Genomic DNA, 18,728 nt, shown 5'->3' on the forward strand with positions numbered 1-18,728 from the left:
AAGCTGTTTTAAATGCAAAGGGTGGTCACACAAAATATAGTTTTGATTTAGTTAATAACTAATAACTAACTCTTCACAGTACTGTATCTTTGCAGGCAGGTTTCTTCAAGCATCTTAGAGACACGGCCACAGTTCTCCTGGATTTAGATTGTCTCAGTTTCATCTGTTTCTTCATGTAATCACAGACGGATTCGATGATGGTGAGATCAGATCACTGTGGGGAGCACCGGCTGTTGTCAGACTCCCTGTGTATTCAAAAATCTCACTGGATTATTACAATTAATGGCAAAATGAATGTTTGGAAATGTGAACGGATATTTCCTATTGACACACAACAGCAAAAGATATAAATAACTGGCTTAAAACCTTTTTTGGGAGGTGAAAATACTGACATGCACAGTACTGTATATATAAATAAAATAATAATAATAATAATAAAATTCATGGGATGCTGCCTAGAAGGAAGCTGTCTATGCAGAATGTATAGATTTTGGAACAGAGCTAAAGTGTGTGGCGTGTTTTAGAATTTTATGACATTACCTGACATACTGCTGTATATTAGACCTTAAACTTCATTCTTTTGTCATCCACAGACTCACTGATATCTGACAGAGAAACAGAATATAGTCAAAAGAAGAATGACACAATAGAAGAAAAACAGAGCTGAACAGAATGAATGCAGTAAAAATTTTGCCTGGTGGTCTACACAACGAAAGGTGCTTTGGCCCACCTTGTTCTTTGTGATATCAGAGTCGTCCCAGAGTGGTTTGGTGCAGCAGAGGCTGAGGAAGACACAGACAATGAGAGAGTCACACTTACAAAATGCAAGGAAACGGTCTTCATCAGAGGAGGGCAAATAACAATATGCATTAAACATTGGACACAACAGCAGCACCAAAAACTACACTAAACTGTTCATGTTATTAGTGGTGTTATTGGTAGTTCAAGCACTGCTATTACATTTTCTAAGACTTAGGGATAGTGATTTGAATAAAGTAGCACTGTCAATTAAGGGCTGCTGGACCCAGGCTTGAACCCAGGCCCTTCGGGTATCAAGTCCAACTCTCTAACCATTAGGCCACAACTGTCCTAGGTGTGCTCTTTGTTCTGTCCTTGGTATTGTCAATGTTGAGTAAGAGGTGGTTCTCCTGGTTTTGTTGGAGTGTGCACCTCCTCTATGTAGGCCATCTCATCGTTGTCAGTGATGGCCTACCACCATTGTGTAATCAGCGAATTTACTCGGGGTGGTTGCTATGTGGTTGCTATGGTACTGAGGGTGGTTGCTAAGGTGTTGCTATGTGGTTGCTAGGGTACTCGGGGGGGCTACTAAGATGTTGGTATGTGGTTGCTAAGGTACTCGGGTGGGTGGTTGGTAAGGTGTTATGTGGTTGCTAGGGTACTCGGGCTGGTTGCTAGGATGTTTCCAGGGTGATTTATGTGGTTGCTAGGTGGTTGCAATGTTGTTCTAGGTGGTTGCTATGTGGTTGCTATGAGATAGATAGATAGATAGATAGATAGATAGATAGATAGATAGATAGATAGATAGATAGATAGCAAGAAATAGTCAGATGTCATTTGTCCATTTCTATCTATCTATCTATCTATCTATCTATCTATCTATCATCTGATTATTTCTATCTATCTATCATCTGATTATTTCTATCTATCTATCATCTCATTATTTCTATCTATCTATCTATCTATCTATCTATCTATCTATCTATCTATCTATCTATCTATCTATCTATCTATCTATCTATCTATCTATCTATCTATCTATCTATCTACCATAGCAGCCAACCAGAACAACTGCCCAGAACACCATAGCAACCGCCTTATTGCGTAGTCTAATATTTTAAAATAGTGCAGTAGATGTGGAACATCACTGCGTGCAGTTAAGCATTTCACTTGTGCTTCATTGTGCCCCGATCCCCTTGCATGGTTCTCTGAGTAAGCCTTATCTCTTCACTAAGGTATCGAACGACGATGCTCATTTCGGTTTGTATAAACTATGCTAGCTTTCGCAGACTTCAAAAGCTTTAATTAGCTAGTAAAGCATTATCAAGTAAAAGCATTCTTATCCCTCTGCAAAGGTATTGTATGCCAAAGCTTATCAATCTTCGTCTTTATTCTACATATTTCGAGTATTTCTTGTACTTATCTGACATGCTTATCTGGTTTTCATTTTGGGGGTTCTCTCAGCAGATTCTGACGCTTATCCTCAAGTGCAGTGGTTTAGAATTCTTCTAACAGCATATGCAGAAAACTGTGGTTTTTCAACTCCTCTCTAGAAATTCTCTTTGGACTGGTGCTGCTTCGAACGCAACTGGACGTGGGTTTTCAGTATTCCCTATCAAAGTGCTGTGTACATGGTCAATCCTCAGCATTCGAATTACAAGAATGATCTGACTCTAAAATTAACTAAAACACCCAGCAGGCACAGTCAAGTAATAATCAAGGTATATTTCTACTCGTGAACTACTGGTAGTGGTTTCATTCTGTTTTCCTATGATATCGATTGGCTTCGGTGTCCACAAATACTTCTCTTCTTTAAAATGGCCTGTCACGGTATTTCATGGCTTTCATATTTCACGGACAATCGTAGCCTTTACTGAATTTTGCCTTTTGCGGCCCTACACACAAAGCAGCCTTTGTGGCCTTCGCTTAACGTGACTTTCGCATAATGTGGCCTACTGCGGCCCTTCATATAGCGTGGCCTATTGTGGCCCCTCATATAATGCGGCCTATCGTGGCCTCTGTATAATGATGCCTATCGTGGTCCTTCACATAATATGGCCTACCGGGGTCCTTTGCATAACACAGCCTACCAGGATCCTTCTTTTTACACGGCCTATCGGTGCCCTTCGCATAACACAGCTTACCGCGGCCCTTCACGTAATTAGCCTATCATGGGCTTTCATCGTTTTATTTTCATAACTGGCATATCGTGGCCCTTCATATAGCATGGATATCGGGACCATTCACATAGCACGGAATATCGGGACCATTCACATAGTACGGCCTATCAGAACCATTTGCATAGCATGGCCTATCGGGACCATTGGCAAAGCCTATCGGGACCATTCGCATAGTATGGCTTATTGTGGCCATCAGGTAAGACTGACTATTATTATTTTATATAACCTGGCCTTTAGTGGCCCACCACACAATTGGCCCATCATGGCCTTTCATTGTTCAGTTTACACATCTGGCATATCATGGCCCTTCGCATAGCACAGCCTATCGTGGCCTTCGCATAGCATGGCTTATAGCAGCCATCAGTTAAGAATGACTACTATTGTTAGTTGGCCTTTCACATAATCGGCCGACATGGCCTTTCATTCTCACAACTGGAGTATCAAGGCCCTCTGCATAGCATGGTCCATAGAGGCCCTATGCATAGCACGGGCCATTACAGCTCTTCACATAGCACTGCCCATCACAGCCCTTCGCATAGCAAGGCCTATTGTGGCCCTTCCATAGCACAGCCTATTGTGGTCTTTCATGCAACATGACCTACGTGGTCTTTCTGTGTTAACTGGCTTAACGTAACCTCTCATGCCCATAGCTTTTACAGTCAATCGTTTATCACATGGCCTATCGGGGCCATCAGGTACGACTGACTATTGTTGTCTTATTATGTAACCCGGCCTATCGCTGCCTTTCATGTAATATGTCCTTTGTGATTTTTCCATGTTGAACAGCCTAACATGGCCTCTCATGCCCATAGCTTATACAGTCATTTGTTGACAAATATTTACTATTTATGCCTTTTTGTCATAAAATTTACTACTAATTTTGATTGTTCTTTTTAGGAATTCAAGTTAAGAAAATCCTCAACTGGTGGGTATCAATCGAATGTCTTCATTCCCCAAGGATTCAGAATAAGGACTGGGCCTACGCCAAAACACTTATACAACTAAACATGAATTACTGTTGCTCACTTCCATCTGTTAATACATTATGGAATAAATACCAAGCAAACGTTCATCTGCCTTCTGAGTCTTTCTGGTAGAAATGAAAGCTTTAGCATAGGTTCTACCAGGAAGACTCTAATGCCACATCATTCATTCATACTCATAGGTCTGGCCAATCACTGCTTTACACCTGGAGAATATAAGCACTGAACTCTCTGTTTCACGTTCACAGTTGATGACCCTGACGTTCCCCTCCATCCTCCCCTCCATCCTCCCCACCACCACCAGGTTGGCCCTGTCCATCCATCGGGGATACACTGCAAAAAATGCTGTTCTTACTTAAAATTTTTGTCTTGTTTCCAGTCCAAATATCTAAAAATTCTTAGATCAAGAAGCATTTTATTGACAAGTAAAAATTATTTTCTTGTTTTATTAGGAAAAATAAGTAAAAATTAAGTGAGTTTTTCCTTAAAACAAGCAAAATAATCTGCCAGCGGGGTAAGCAAAATAATCTTAATCCAAAGTGAAAACAAGATTATATAGCTTATTTTTGGTTTGATATAAGATTATACTTCCTGATCAGTTTCACCTCTTCAGCATATCAGATAACTTAGAAGAACTTGATGTTGCAACAGAAACTCATTGACTCTCTTTTTTCTAGCATATTAGACAGTTGCTCCTTTGAACTTAAAGAAGGAAAATAGTCCAACGCAGTTGTACAACGAGCACACTCAGTCCCTTAAGAGATCAGCCAGAAAAATGGAGCTCAGCTGGAAGAAAACAAAACTAGAAATTTTTTGCATTTCATGGAAAGAAAGCATTTTTGCGTACAGAAAGGCCTTAAAAATGGCTAGATCTGCTTATTTTTCAACTCTCTAGAAGAAAACAGACACAAACCTAGGTATTTATTTGATACACTGGCTAAATTAACGAGAAATAAAACTTCAACTTCTGACATTTCCAAATAGCACAGCTGTAATGACTTTATGAACTTCTTTACTTGCAAGATTGATAATATTAGAGAGAAAATTATAACCATGTAACCGTCTACAACAGTATCACATCAGACAGTGCATTGTAGTGTCCCTGAGGAAAAATTCCATTCATTTGTTGCTATAGGAGAGAAAGAATTGTCTAAACTTGTCAAATCATCAAAAACAACATGTATGTTACACCCTATACTGGCTAAGCTATTGAAAGAAATGCTTCCAGAGGTCATAGATCCTCTTATTAATATAATTAATTCATCTTTGTCACTAGGATATATACTGAAAACTTTTAAGCTGGCTATTATTAAACCTCTTACTGAGGAAAAAAAAAAAAAAGAAGAAAGAAAAACTTGATCCTAGAGATTGTCAATTACAGGCCGATCTCGAATCTACCTTTTCTGTCAAAAATACTAGAAAAGGCAGTATCATCACAACTATGTTCCTTTTTAGAAAGAAGAACTATAGTACTGAGACTGCTCTCATTAGAGTTTTGATTTACTCTTATCATCAGATCATGGTTGTATCTCTCTATTAGTGTTACTTGATTGAGACATACGTTAACAGGAACAGTTAATTCATGCGTTCAGGACCTCAAAGCTAGATTACTGTAATGCTCTACTGGGTGGTTGCCCTGCACGCTTAATAAACACGCTGCAGCTGGTCCAAAACTCAGCAGCTAGAGTTCTTACTAGAACTAAGCAAGCTCTTAACTCTTTATAGTGTAATGCGATCTCAGAATTCTGGCCAGTTGGTAATACCTAGAACATCAAAATCAACTGCAGGCGGTAGATCCTTTTCCTATTTAGCACCTAAACTTTGGAACAGTCTTCCTAGCATTGTTCAGGAAGCAGACACACTCTGTCAGTTTAAATCTAGACTAAAAACACATTTCTTTAACCTGGCATACACATAACACATTATCAATTTATATTTTCACAACCATTAAAGGATTGTTAGGCTGCATAAATTAGGTCAGCCGGAACTGGGAACAATTCTTATAACACCCCATGTACTTGTTACATTATAAGAAGAATGGTATCTATGCTAATATTAGTCTATCTGTTTATCCCAAGGTTTACTGTTGTCAGCTGGATCCAGGCCATATCCAGATCAGATGAAGGACCTGCACCTAAACACGAGCACAACACATCCCTGAAATGTCAGCTAGATTGTGTCAACTAGACCATTCCCTGTGAAGACCTCATCGACACAACAGCCAGTGGCACAGATTCCCAACAAAACAGATTCCATACCATCGTGATGAATCCAATCTTCAACCAGACGGAACTGGATTAAATATTTTGACTGTTCCAATCCCAATCTGACTTAAGACCTGTAATGCTGCCTGAATCATAATCATGCACTGTTCATTGCTGGCCAGAGGAGAACTGGCCCCCTGACTGAGCCTGGTTTGTTCCAAGGTTTTTTTTTTCTCCATTTTTCTCAACTGATGGAGTTTGGGTTCCTTGCTGCTGATGCCTCTGGCTTGCTTAGTTGGGGACACTTGATATTCAACAATGTTTTTGATCTGCCTGCATTGACACCACTGTATGAGAACTGAACTGTGCTGGATGATGACATCATCCAGAGCTGCTGTATAGATAAATTAATTAAATTAATAATAATAATAATAATTAATAATTAATAATAAACAAAATAGTGTGTTTCTCTGAGGCATGGTGAAAACATGCAGTCGCAGAAAATCAAGAAAATGAGATTCAAACAATAAGACTAAAATGTGTTGAGCTATATAACAATAATTAATTTTCCATTAATTTTAGATCTGTCCATAAATGTATCTAAACAGTTGTTCCCTTGTCTAATAAAACATGTAATATATTAAATTAAAGTCTTTGTTGTTTCCATGGTTTCTACAAAATAAAACCAAAAATCGAGGGTAACACAGGTATTATGTCACTGATAGGCGACACACGGATATGGTCCTTGATGTACTTGATGTATACGTTTACAGTATATACATGGCATGAATGAAATTGGAGTATTTACATTACCAGCAGATAATTCAAAAGTGTTTTGTGTAAGTGTGAGACTTTATGCATGTGTACATAATTTGTATTCATCAGTGTTGAAATTGATTCAAGTAAAAACGCTGAAGAAGCATCGCGTGTGTAAGTTTATTCAATTAATATCGTTATTTACAGTAGTATTATAATGTTGAACTCCATCATATCGCCGGGATGATAATCCTCCGGTCTATAATGAATGCGTTTTTCGAAGCAGATGCAGAAGTGAAGTCCCGTCTCTTCACCTGCACAAAACACACCCCAGCATGGAAGATAGCAGCATCTTTTTTCTTGTTGTTAAACCTCTGGACTCACAAACACAATAATTTACCATGACGATGATAAACAGAATACAAAAACTACAGAAAACACACTAATTCACGACCGCTGTCACTGAATACCAACCTACTCTGCACTGAGTCAACACAGAGCTCGGCGATCAATTCCCTTTAGTGACGTAAAATGACGCGACGCCGAAAAAAAAGAGAGAGACCGTCACTTTATCTACTAAATTCATGCCCTTATGTCCTGCAAAACATTTTTAAACCCTGCAGTACCTTTTTATATGCTATTTTTGTACAAGGTTATATATTCATCTAAAAAAAAAATGTTTAACCTGCAATATGCACTTTAACATTCTTGGAAACATCTGGGATAACGGAAGAACACAAGTCAACAAAATATATAACACTGTTCTAGTGGTTTTTGGATATTTTTTTTTTTATGAAAGTATACTCCCAGTAAACTAATAGTTTAGTAGTTTTATACTTTAAGTATACTTGTAAGTTTTCTTTAAGTGAACTTAACATCATACTTGTCATTTATTATTAAATTTTTGCACTTTAAGTATACTACTATGTTCCTATTTAGGTATTAATTATTATACTTGGGATATTTAATTTTTATACTTGAGACATTTTTTAGCCTCTGCCTTAAAAATAATAATAATAATAATAATAATAATAATAATAATAATAATAATAATTTCATTTATTATTCTTATTTAACCCCTCAAAAAATAGTTGCTGCTAGGAAAATGCACCACAGAGAACAGAGAATGAGTGATAGAAGAGAGAGAATTTCTTGCATAATTTATCGCCAGAAGAATTATTCAATCGTATTTTTGTCTAGCCATGTTTTTTTTTTTCTTTTTTTTTTCTTTTGTTTTTTTTTTTAATTTGCGCTGTTCTTGATAGATTACGCATTGTCAGTAGATCACCCACAAGAAATTTCTACTCCCATCAGTGCTTTTATAGGATTGCAGTCTAATTTGCCCTAATAAATCTGTACCCTGAAATCTAATTAGACCTATTCTGTTTGTTGTTTTTTTCTCAGTAAATGTGGTTTGTTGAGGTGCTTTACTTGTACTAACAGTTGAGGCTAGACTCACTGTAAATACATTCTTCACAAAAACATGCTTTTATGCATTTATGTGATACTTCAAGTTTAAAGTTTTATAAAGTATTTTGTAAACAAGTAATTGTACTTGTAATTAAAATAACAAGTTAAATTTACAGCCCTAATTAGAAAATCTGTACTTCCCGTATAATACTGAAAATCATCTCTAGAATATCTGTTCAATTATTTGAACATCAGCCTAAATTAATCAATGAGCCATTTTGCCGGGGGAAAAAATGTATGAGAAATTATTATTATTAATTATTCTTCATGTGGTACAAACACAAAAAAACAACAACTACTGAATGTTGCTTGTTTTTGCTGACGTTTTCAAAATTAGCTTATTAGCAACATGCAACACTGTTTGCAATATAATAACCTTTGCAATATAATGTCTAACATTAAAAGGATAAAAGGTTCATGCTATGGAAAACATAAATTTTCTTGATCTTCTGGAATAAAATAATTCTGGAATAAAATTTGAAATAAAAGAGAATGACGCTAGCAACACTAAGGCCATGGGTTCTATTTCAAAGGAATAAAAGAAAGACTGAATGCAATGTAAGTTGTTTTTTAAATAAAAGCATCTGCAAAAATCATGTAAAAAGAGCATTTATTGAAAGTAAGCTGGAAAAAATTATTTGTTTTGAACTTACACAACTTACTGACGTCAAACCTTGTGTTTTTTTAATGGCTGTGTAGCGCATGCTGCTCCGAATATCCTACACATTGGAGAGTGGCTGAGGTTTATTTTAACAAGACACCAAGATTTTTTTATGAATCTGTAACAACTTTGCAAAAATGCTGTTATTGAAGGACATAACAGCCCAAATATATCAGACCCAACAGCAACCTGGGAGTACTGATACTTATTTCAGATGCCAAGAGGTTAGCCAATCAAAATAGAGGTCAGTTACATATAGAAGCCTTAAAGATACAGTAGTAAAATATGAAAAACATCTGCGCTATAAAAAAATAAATAAAAGATCACTCTTCTCTATGCAAAAAAAAAAAAAAAATAATAGTCCCTATTAATAGTCCATATTAATCCCTATTGTTAATAGTTTCAAACTTAGGTTAATGGTTTTAGAATAAACCTTAACCAGAATGTTTGAGGAATATCATTGCACTGCAGCAACACAAATACTGTAATAAGTGTTTCTGTTATCTCTCAGAAAGAGGGCAGAAGTGTAGAGTGTGAAACTCTAACTACTGCTGTCAAGAAAAAAAGCTAATTTCACCTCAGAATGACACCAAGCACACAAGCACAGTGTCTCCACACACAGCAGACTGAACATAAGCAAAGGCAAGCAACCAGCACTCTCCTTCAGAGAGGGGTGAAATATATTTAATAGAAAACAAATCTAAAGATCAAACTTTAAATTATAAGCTATATTGAGCTTCATGTATCATGTATATTAATGTATATATTAATGTTTTTTTTTTTCTTTAAAACAAAACAAAACAAAAAACAAACAAACAACAAAAAAAACAAAAAAACATACATCTTCTGTGGAACTTTTAGGACCAAAAAATGTTTGTCCAATAATTGCATTCAGTCTGAATGCAATGATAGAATGTCCTACCTGCCTGTCCAGCATGTTTCATTGTTAATATGCTAGTATTAATACGTAAAGACACAAAACGTACATTTTTGTACATTTGGATATGTGCTGAAATGTACACTATGGACATATTGAGAGCATTTAAATGCAGCATTATTACGTTTTTACAGTGAAAAAACAAAGTATTTAAGAATCTTTCATGTCATAAAGACATATGCATAATTTCTCTTTTATCATTTTATAGATAAATGTAAGATCCCTAAACCCCACCCCAAACCTAAACATACCCATTTTATACACAAATCCGCCGCAAACTCTATGGGCGCCGCCATCTTGCCTGCCGCCATTACTGCGTGCCTGCGAAGTGTGACGGTGTGACACTTGCCGGTGCCCTCTAATGACATTTCAATGAAATGGCATCCTGCTCGTTAAAGAACATGTCTGGTGAAAGGGAACATTGGGTAGATGATGTCAGGCAGTGGCCAAAACTTACCAATAAAGGTAATTTATTGACAACATAATGTAATAATGTAAAAATGTAATGTAATGTAATTAAGAAGTGTATTAATTGATGACAACAATAAAACCGAACACTGTCATTACTAGCTGTGTTGCTAATATGTTCACAAGCTTCACAAGTTTCAAATAATTATTAGGCCATCCTTAAAAATATTCTTGTTTGCCATAACCCGACCGACCCTGTCAATTTAGGACCGACCCAATTAATTATTTTTTCCCCTTTTAGGCCGACCGACTTGCCGATTGTAATTGCGTTAAGACCCACAGATTTTTTTTTACTCTTCAAACAGCTAATACAAATGCAATAAAATGTGAGACACATGCAATTGACGCTTTTCACATGCTCTCACGCCACACATCCATTTTCTCACGCACAGAAAAATCGCGAAGTAAAGAGGACACAGAGACCAACAGACTAGACAGAGCAGGTTACTTATGATAGAAAAAAAAATCTCAGCTCTCAGATTCTGTCAATTTTATTACGAAATTCAAACAATAAATACCGTTTTGGTGCTTGTAAATGTGACATGCTAGAAATACAGATTAAAAAATATTACAACATCAAACAACGTATAATGTTATGTTCTTGTAAACATGTTTTTCAAAATGGATTCATGTATTCACACTTACCTTCGTCTGAGGTAAATCTCTCAGAAATGACCGAACGCTGTCAGCTAGCAGCCCCTCACACAGAACCTGTTTTGGCTGATATGTGTACTGTATTACATCTTTATTATATTTTTACTTATATCATTAAATAAAGTTGTTATTATAATAAAAAAATGCATTATATTTAAATTATTATTTTTAAATAATACTGCCAGCTGATAGGGCTCTCTGTATGTTTACAGCATCAAGTTAGGTGAGTTGTTTTTTTCTTGAGAAAAATTAATGCCTACCTTGTGTAGCCTACCTAATATTTATCCAAATGAGTCAATATTAAATCAAATAATATTTAATATTATTAATAATAATAATAAAAATTTAATAATAATTCAATAATAATAATTGAATAATTGAATTAAAATAATAAAAAAGTGTAGCTTACCAGAAATTGTAGCCTACCATGTAAACATTGTAACATGTCACTAAACCTAATAAAATTCAGCTTAGTTACTAAAATGTTTTGACAATCACAATACACTTATTGTGATGCAAAAAAAAATAAATAATAATATTTACATTTTTTACGACCTACCGACCATTTTTTATTTTTTTGGCTGTTACGGCAAACCAATATTTTTAAGGATGGCCTTAGCCACGACCAGTTGTAGCAATAAAATGCATGTTCTTACAGGTATTCAAGATTATTTTATTAATCATCTGGCATGCGATGAGCTTCAGAACCTCTCGGTTTATGTGTTTCATCCACTTTTGATGCACATCCTGGTCCTCCGCTCGACCAGGAACTCTGTGCAATCCGTATGGCCGTAAACATGGGCAGTCAATGTGCAACAAAGGTTCGTGGATTACACAAACGGTTTTATTCCAGGCCTGTAGTTTTGTGCTGTTGTTAAAACAACCAACCACACAACACACTCTTCCCGGCATCACTGGACAGCATACGTACTAAAAAAACTATATAGCTAACACAAGGGCATTTTTTTCCTTACAAAGCTGTTTAATGCAGCATTCTATATATGTTTGGATTGTTTTAGATATTTAAAATAAAAATAATGAATATATTATAGAGTTGTTTGTGGTGGGGTAAATTAAACTCGATATGCGGTGATGTCACAATCGTGTTGTATTGTGGTATATGGAGCTGCCTGAAGTGCATATATGAAGTAGATGATTTTGACAGAAGGAGCGAGGGTCTGTCCATATAAACTGCCCTTGTCCAATTCACGAAGTGGAACGCACTTCAAAACGGTGGCAGGGATTCCCATGAGGGGAAGTGCTGAGGAATGGAATGCAGCCAGTGAAGAAGAGCACTCATTTTAAAAGTCAATCCACTGAAACACGGCATGTTGCAATCTGTGACGAAGCATGTGAGAGCCAATGAACGTTCGATATCAGTGTCGTAAACCATGTCGTAACGCTTCTCGAGGGCGCAACTTTCAAATTTGAATCATAACGAGAACGGGCTTTGACCATGATGGTCGGCGCTGAGAATGAAGATGAAGATCGCCAGATAAAGGGCAGAATTTGGATGTGTTCCTTGCAAACATATGGGGTGCTTCTCAATACTCAATGCTCCTCGCTCCCTTCACATCCTTCAGCCTGTGACTCAGAAACCGATTGAGCTCAGCCATCTTGAAGGACATCTCAATTCTCATTTGCACAGCAAGAAGGCGAGGAACAAGGAGTGAGGAAGCTTCCCGAGGAGCTATGAGCAAGAATACACAGGTGTATCCCTTGCGGAAGTCTTTCTCGTTGAAAAACTTGGCTCACGTATAAATTCTCCTCCCCTTCATCTGTCACAATAATTTAAATGTATGCTTCACTTATATCTCACATATTTCAACGGAGCGCAGCTGATGACAACTGACAAGCTATGCAATATCGCGTTCATTATTGCAGATGAATCGCCTTCGATAATGAACGCGATATTGCGTAGCTTGTCAGTGAACTACGGTTCTGTCTATTAAATGCCGCTCCATTTGAAAGCAGGTGATGGCGATTTAGCGGTAATCAGGGAACCGGCTTTACTGACGAAATGCGCGTGACAATCCCATGCGATATATCGCCCAGCCCTAGCACAAGTCACGATAGTATATGAGCAAACTGCATTTAATAAATACGACTAAAACATGTATTGATGTGACAACTGAATACAACAGAATCAAACCATAAATGCCTCGATTTTAATACACTTGGATACTAGGGCTGGGACAAAAAAACGTTGCAATAAATCGAGAAATTATTCTGAATCGATTCTGAGATTTTCGGAATGCATCGCAATTCTCTCTCGAATCGATTCTGAGCTTAGTTTGTAACAGCAGATGGCACTGCGTGCTTTAGAAACAGCCTATAAAATAATCCCTTCTATAAAATAATCATTCATAAAGTTCAAAAAGGTTGAAGTGAATTACAAAGGTGTTTGCAGTGGGCTGTTTACATTATTCTCACATCATAAAAGCATTATAAGGTGCAAGTACATTCTCAGACTTACAACGATTTACTGTCCCAGCCCTATTGGACACATAAATAAAGTTTTTTTTTGCTGTCAGTATGCAAGTATTTTACGTTTTAGTGCTATAAATACATCAATATTGTACATTTTTGTATGTATGAAAACGTAAGTAAATGGACGTGTAGTAGAACCACACTTTACATCAAAATACACACATATTCTCATAAGATCATCTTGGCCTGTCAACCTATGCATTTCCATACCTTCGCACAGACATCACACATCATCAGCATGTTCCATGAGGTTATGCAGAGTTGTAGACAGACAGTCACTGAGCACCACAAACAAACAGAAGCCACTATTTACAGTTCCTCCCAAACCAACAACAAGCTTAAGCTGTGTTCATGCTGTCATAATTACCATCTGATTTATGCATTTCTATGGCAACACTATCAATGCCAACCTGCAGCAGTTAGATGGCACAAGTCAAAGCTCTTTAAGTTGTTGACATTCATTATCTTGACACATGAGGTAATTTAGGCAATTTTCTTTGAATTTTCTACCTTTAATTTGGTTACTGTAAACAGACCCGAACCTATTTCTAAAATATATGACAATAAGAAAAGGTTTATCGGAGACAGAAGTTGAAGGAGTTGTTGAATGTGTGCTTTAGTTCTATGTGTGTGTTTTTTTACTTCTTCCTATAATGGAGATTATGTTTCTGTTTATTGCAGAGAGACAGAGGGAGCTAATTTCACCTAAGCAGAAATCAGTTAAATGCATTACAGAGGCAGTTACCAGGAAATGACTTTATATCAGATGGCAACGTATCACCACACTTCCTTCACACTGTGTTTCCTCATACCACTGTACATATGTGCAACTACACACATAAATGTCTTACATAGAATGAGCACAAGAAGTGACATGGCTCTGGCATTTCCCTGACTGTTCCACCTATATTATTGAGAAGCAATGTGGAAATATATCTTTATCAATCTACAGCTTAGTTCAGTTAGGACATGATGCGGGTGGAGTGGCAGAGTGCAAAGAAATTATTAGTATTCAGTCTGCAATATTTCAGCACAAATCCAACATAATCAGCTGCAACATCACAGCACTGCTTTAGTTTTTCTGCGCAATCTGCATTCTTTTTTATGCAAATGAGCTTTATTAAAGAATGCATGGTTTCACAAACAGTAGCGATATTTGCTTGGTGGAGTTAACATGGTTGCTTTTACCACCAGAAAAAAATTTGATGAACAGAATTTTATTTAAAACATCTTTTCCGGTAGGTCTTCACAATAATGGTTGAACTGATAATCATAAATATTTAGCTTAAAATCACGATTAATCATGATTATTAAAGGGTTAGTTCACCCAAAAATGAAATTTCTGTCATTAATTACTCACCCTCATATCATTTCAAACCTGTAAGACCTTCGTTCAACTTTGGAACACAAATTAAGACATTTTTGATGAAATCCAAGAGGATTTTTTTTTATTCCCCATAGAAAACAGTAGTAAAAAATAAAAGTAAAAGTAGTAAAGACATTGTTAAAATAGTCAACGTGACTACAGTGCTTCAACTATAATGTTATGAAGCACAGAGAATACTTTTTGTGCGCCAAAAAAAAAAAAAAAAATTACTTTATTCAACAATTTTGTCTCTCCCCGTCAGTCTCCTACACTGTTTATGTTGTATAGACAGTGCAGGCTTCCATGTTCTATGTCAGAATGCCGACTCAGTATTTGCCGACGCTGTTCACGTGAGCAGCAGGAAGCATGCGTGTGATGCTGACACAGGAGCCGGCCAATAACAAGTCAGCGTTCTAACGTGAAGGACCAAAGGAATTATGCAAATCAAGTAAATGCGAATTGATTAAACAAATCAATTCACATTTTCTTGATTTGCATAATTCCTTTGGTGGATTGACTGCTTAGACAATGCAGACAGCAAATGTTAAATAAATGATATCAACAGCACAATTTATTTTTAGTTAATTTCCACTGAGGCTCAGTTATCAACGTGTTGGACATATGAAATCTGCTTTGCATTAACCAAGGTTCCTCCAACTTTGTATGAAACGCCTACAGACACAAACCATCCTAAAGGTTATTTTGCATGTGTATTGAGGTCAGTCTCTTGTGTGTTTTACTCACCCCTTATTATCATATAACACATTAAAAGGATACAAATTAAAGACTATGGAACATTCATCAGCTCTATACATGTTTATGTGTCTAGACATGTCAGACACAGGTATTCAGGAAAGCAGTTTTCATAGAGAAAATAATTCCAGACAAAACACACACAGCCATACATCTACTTATCAGCCTGACTATTCTAAAACACAAAGAATGACAACAAAAGTTAAAACATAAGTGACATTTTAAGCTTGAAATTTTACCTCAAATTTGACAGGATATGACTTATTTGCCAGGATATGATTTATTTTTTACAGTATGGTTCGATGGGCTGCCATATGACTTCCACTACACCAGAATAATGACAAGAACAAAACAACAAAACAAAACAAAAAACAAATGCACAATTGGTTTTTGAGCCCTAATTCTGACTTAATTTAAAGGGATCTTTGTACCTTCTGGTAATTTGATTTTTGTTTTAGGAAGAAAATTTTAAAAATGAAAAAAGAACCATTATTTTTATCGTCTTCTAATACTCCAGAATCCAACTACGGAAAAACTAGCCATTTTCCCTTTTTTCCCATTGATGAATGGAAAAGAAAATCAACAAGAAATTAAAACAAAAAAATGCTTTGATTTTTTAATGTTTGAATGCTGAACCACAGAGTTTCAGGGCATCAGTTCAGGCAGTTTTAAGAGTTGCGCTACCTAATACGCAGTGGCTATCTGTAGTCTTGTGATCTTTGGATAAACAATGAATTTCTAGAAAACGAAAGATGATGACAAGGATATTAAACCGAGCTAAGGTTCGGTGTATCTTTAGTGCTCCAAACACTACGGTGCGTGTCCAGTGGCGCAGAGCGAGCATTTTGAATTTATTCCTATGGAAGGTGAGCTTCACGTTCACGCATGGGCATGAAGCTAAACTTCTATAGGAATGAACTGAAAATGCTCTCTCTGATCCGCGCCAGTGGACACGCACCGTTATAGCCTATAAGTAGCTTTGAGATGAGATCTGCTTTCAAAACAAAATAAATCTTTTCAGGAAAAAAAGCTACTTTTCCAACGATTAGCTGTGCAGTGCGGCGATCTCTGTTTTTAATGTGACATTTGTAAGCTATCGAGTGAGCGGAGGTAAACAACCACAACTGTTGACTCTATCTCAAAGCGCTGACAAGTCAGATTTATTTCATCTTAAACAGTCCTCTCTCTCATATGTAGCTTTGGAAAGTCATAGTCTAGGCTAGGCCTCTTATTACAATTTAAAATAATGGTTTTCTATTTAAATATACTTTAAAATATTCAATTCAATTAAATTCAATTCACATATATTTGTATAGCGCTTTTCACGATACATATCGTTTCAAAGCAGCTTTACAGAGAATGCATGTCAACATTACAATTTAAGATTAACTGAAGGTAGAAGCAATGAGTTCCTGGAAAAATGAATAACATATTAACAATAATTAGGATATAGAAATTTGGGAATGTGCATGTTGATCCAGATGTTGCATCTTCTGAAGTCCTCGCAGGAGTTGGCGCCGTCTCTTAAAAAATATAGTTTATTTCTGTGATGCAAAGCTTAATTTTCTGCAGCCATTAGCCTACTCCAGTCTTCAGTGTCACATGATCATTCAGAAATCATTTTAATATGCTGTTTTATCATCAATGTTGGAAACATTGTGCTGCTTAATTTTTTATAATTTTTTTTCAGGATTCTTTGATGAATAAAAAGTTCAAAAAGAACAGCATTATTTAAAAAAAATATAAATCTTTTGTAACAATAGGCCTACACTATTGTTCAAAAGTTTGGGGTCAGTAATTTTTTTCTTTCTTTTTTGAAAGAAATGTATATATTTTCATTCAGCAAGGATGTGTTAAATTGATAAAAGGGGAGAGTAAATACTTATATTGTTTAGGGATATCCAGATCCGATCACGTGATCGGAAATCGGGCCCGATCATGTGGTTTCAGACTCGATCGGAATCGGACGTTACCTCCCGATCAGGACTCGGATATATATGTATATATATTCTCATTATTTTTAACACATCTATAGTGATGCAGTGGCACAGAGTTAGGCCTGTTTCACACTGCAAGCGTAAGCGGCGCGTGAGTAGCGCATATTTTTTTCAGCGTGCATGTCAACCAACGGATGCATTCACACAGGCAGCAGGAGCAGCTCGTAAAGCGTCAGGCAGGAGCGTCGCGTAAGCAGCAGTGCCGCGATCGTCTCGGCACCGAGTCTATCCCTGTGTCTCAATCAGCTCCCTAGCTCCCTAGGTCGTGAATCAGTATATAATGAAAGTGAATGTGGCTGATACCCTGATCAGTGCCCTGCCTACTGAACTAGGGAGCTGATTGAGACACACGCTGCGCTGCTGACGCTTAATTAAAGTGAAAGCACTATTTTTATTTTTTTTTATTTTTTTTTGATGGACAAAATAAATATAATTTCACACAAAAAGTGTTCAAAATGCACACAATACGCATGTCTAATGTGTTTTAACAAGAATTTGAGTATGACAAAAAAGAAAATTAAGAATCAAAAATAATAATAGAAGATTTACCCATTTAAACTTGTTTTTTATCAGTTTGGGTTAAAGTATGGTGTATTATAAAAAACTAAAGTAAACTAGCCAGAAAATATGATATATATATATATATATATATATATATATATATATATATATATATATATATATATAAACATTATTTTAGTTATTACACAGACTGCAGCATACCCAAATCAAACCAAATATATTTGTTTTTATATTAGCCTTTTTTATATTTACTGTTGCACTAAAGTGAAGTGAAGTGAACAATTTATGTTATTTATTACTTGATTGTTCAAGCTACCTCACAGAAGTGCTCTGTTTGTAATTAAATAAAAAATAAGGAACGTCCTGGATCTGTTTTTCTTTTCACTCTTCTTTATTCTTTTTTTGATGTATTATAGAAGTATCGGATCGGGACTCGGTATCGGCAGATACTCAAAATCAAATGACTTGGACTCGGACTCGAGGGCAAAAAAACCTGATCGGGACATCCCTAATATTGTTAGAAAAGATTTCTATTTTGAATAAATTCTG

General features: G+C 36.3%; 1 protein-coding gene across 6 annotated transcripts in view; it reads right to left on the reverse strand.

The window, feature by feature from the left end:
* thrb (thyroid hormone receptor beta) overlaps nt 1-18,728 on the reverse strand; it is a 234,116-nt gene that overhangs the window by 49,119 nt on the left and 166,269 nt on the right. For all 6 annotated transcript variants that reach the window (XM_048202490.1, XM_048202489.1, XM_048202491.1 and 3 more), the window contains 2 exons: nt 731-782; nt 541-605 (listed from right to left, as the gene is read on the reverse strand). In XM_048202490.1, coding sequence (XP_048058447.1) covers nt 541-547 — 7 coding nt within the window. In that variant the 5' untranslated portion in view covers nt 548-605; nt 731-782. The remainder of the gene's footprint in view (nt 1-540; nt 606-730; nt 783-18,728) is intronic.

The sequence above is a fragment of the Megalobrama amblycephala genome, linkage group LG9 (genome assembly GCF_018812025.1).
Source record: "Megalobrama amblycephala isolate DHTTF-2021 linkage group LG9, ASM1881202v1, whole genome shotgun sequence".
In the NCBI taxonomy this organism is placed as follows: domain Eukaryota; kingdom Metazoa; phylum Chordata; class Actinopteri; order Cypriniformes; family Xenocyprididae; genus Megalobrama; species Megalobrama amblycephala.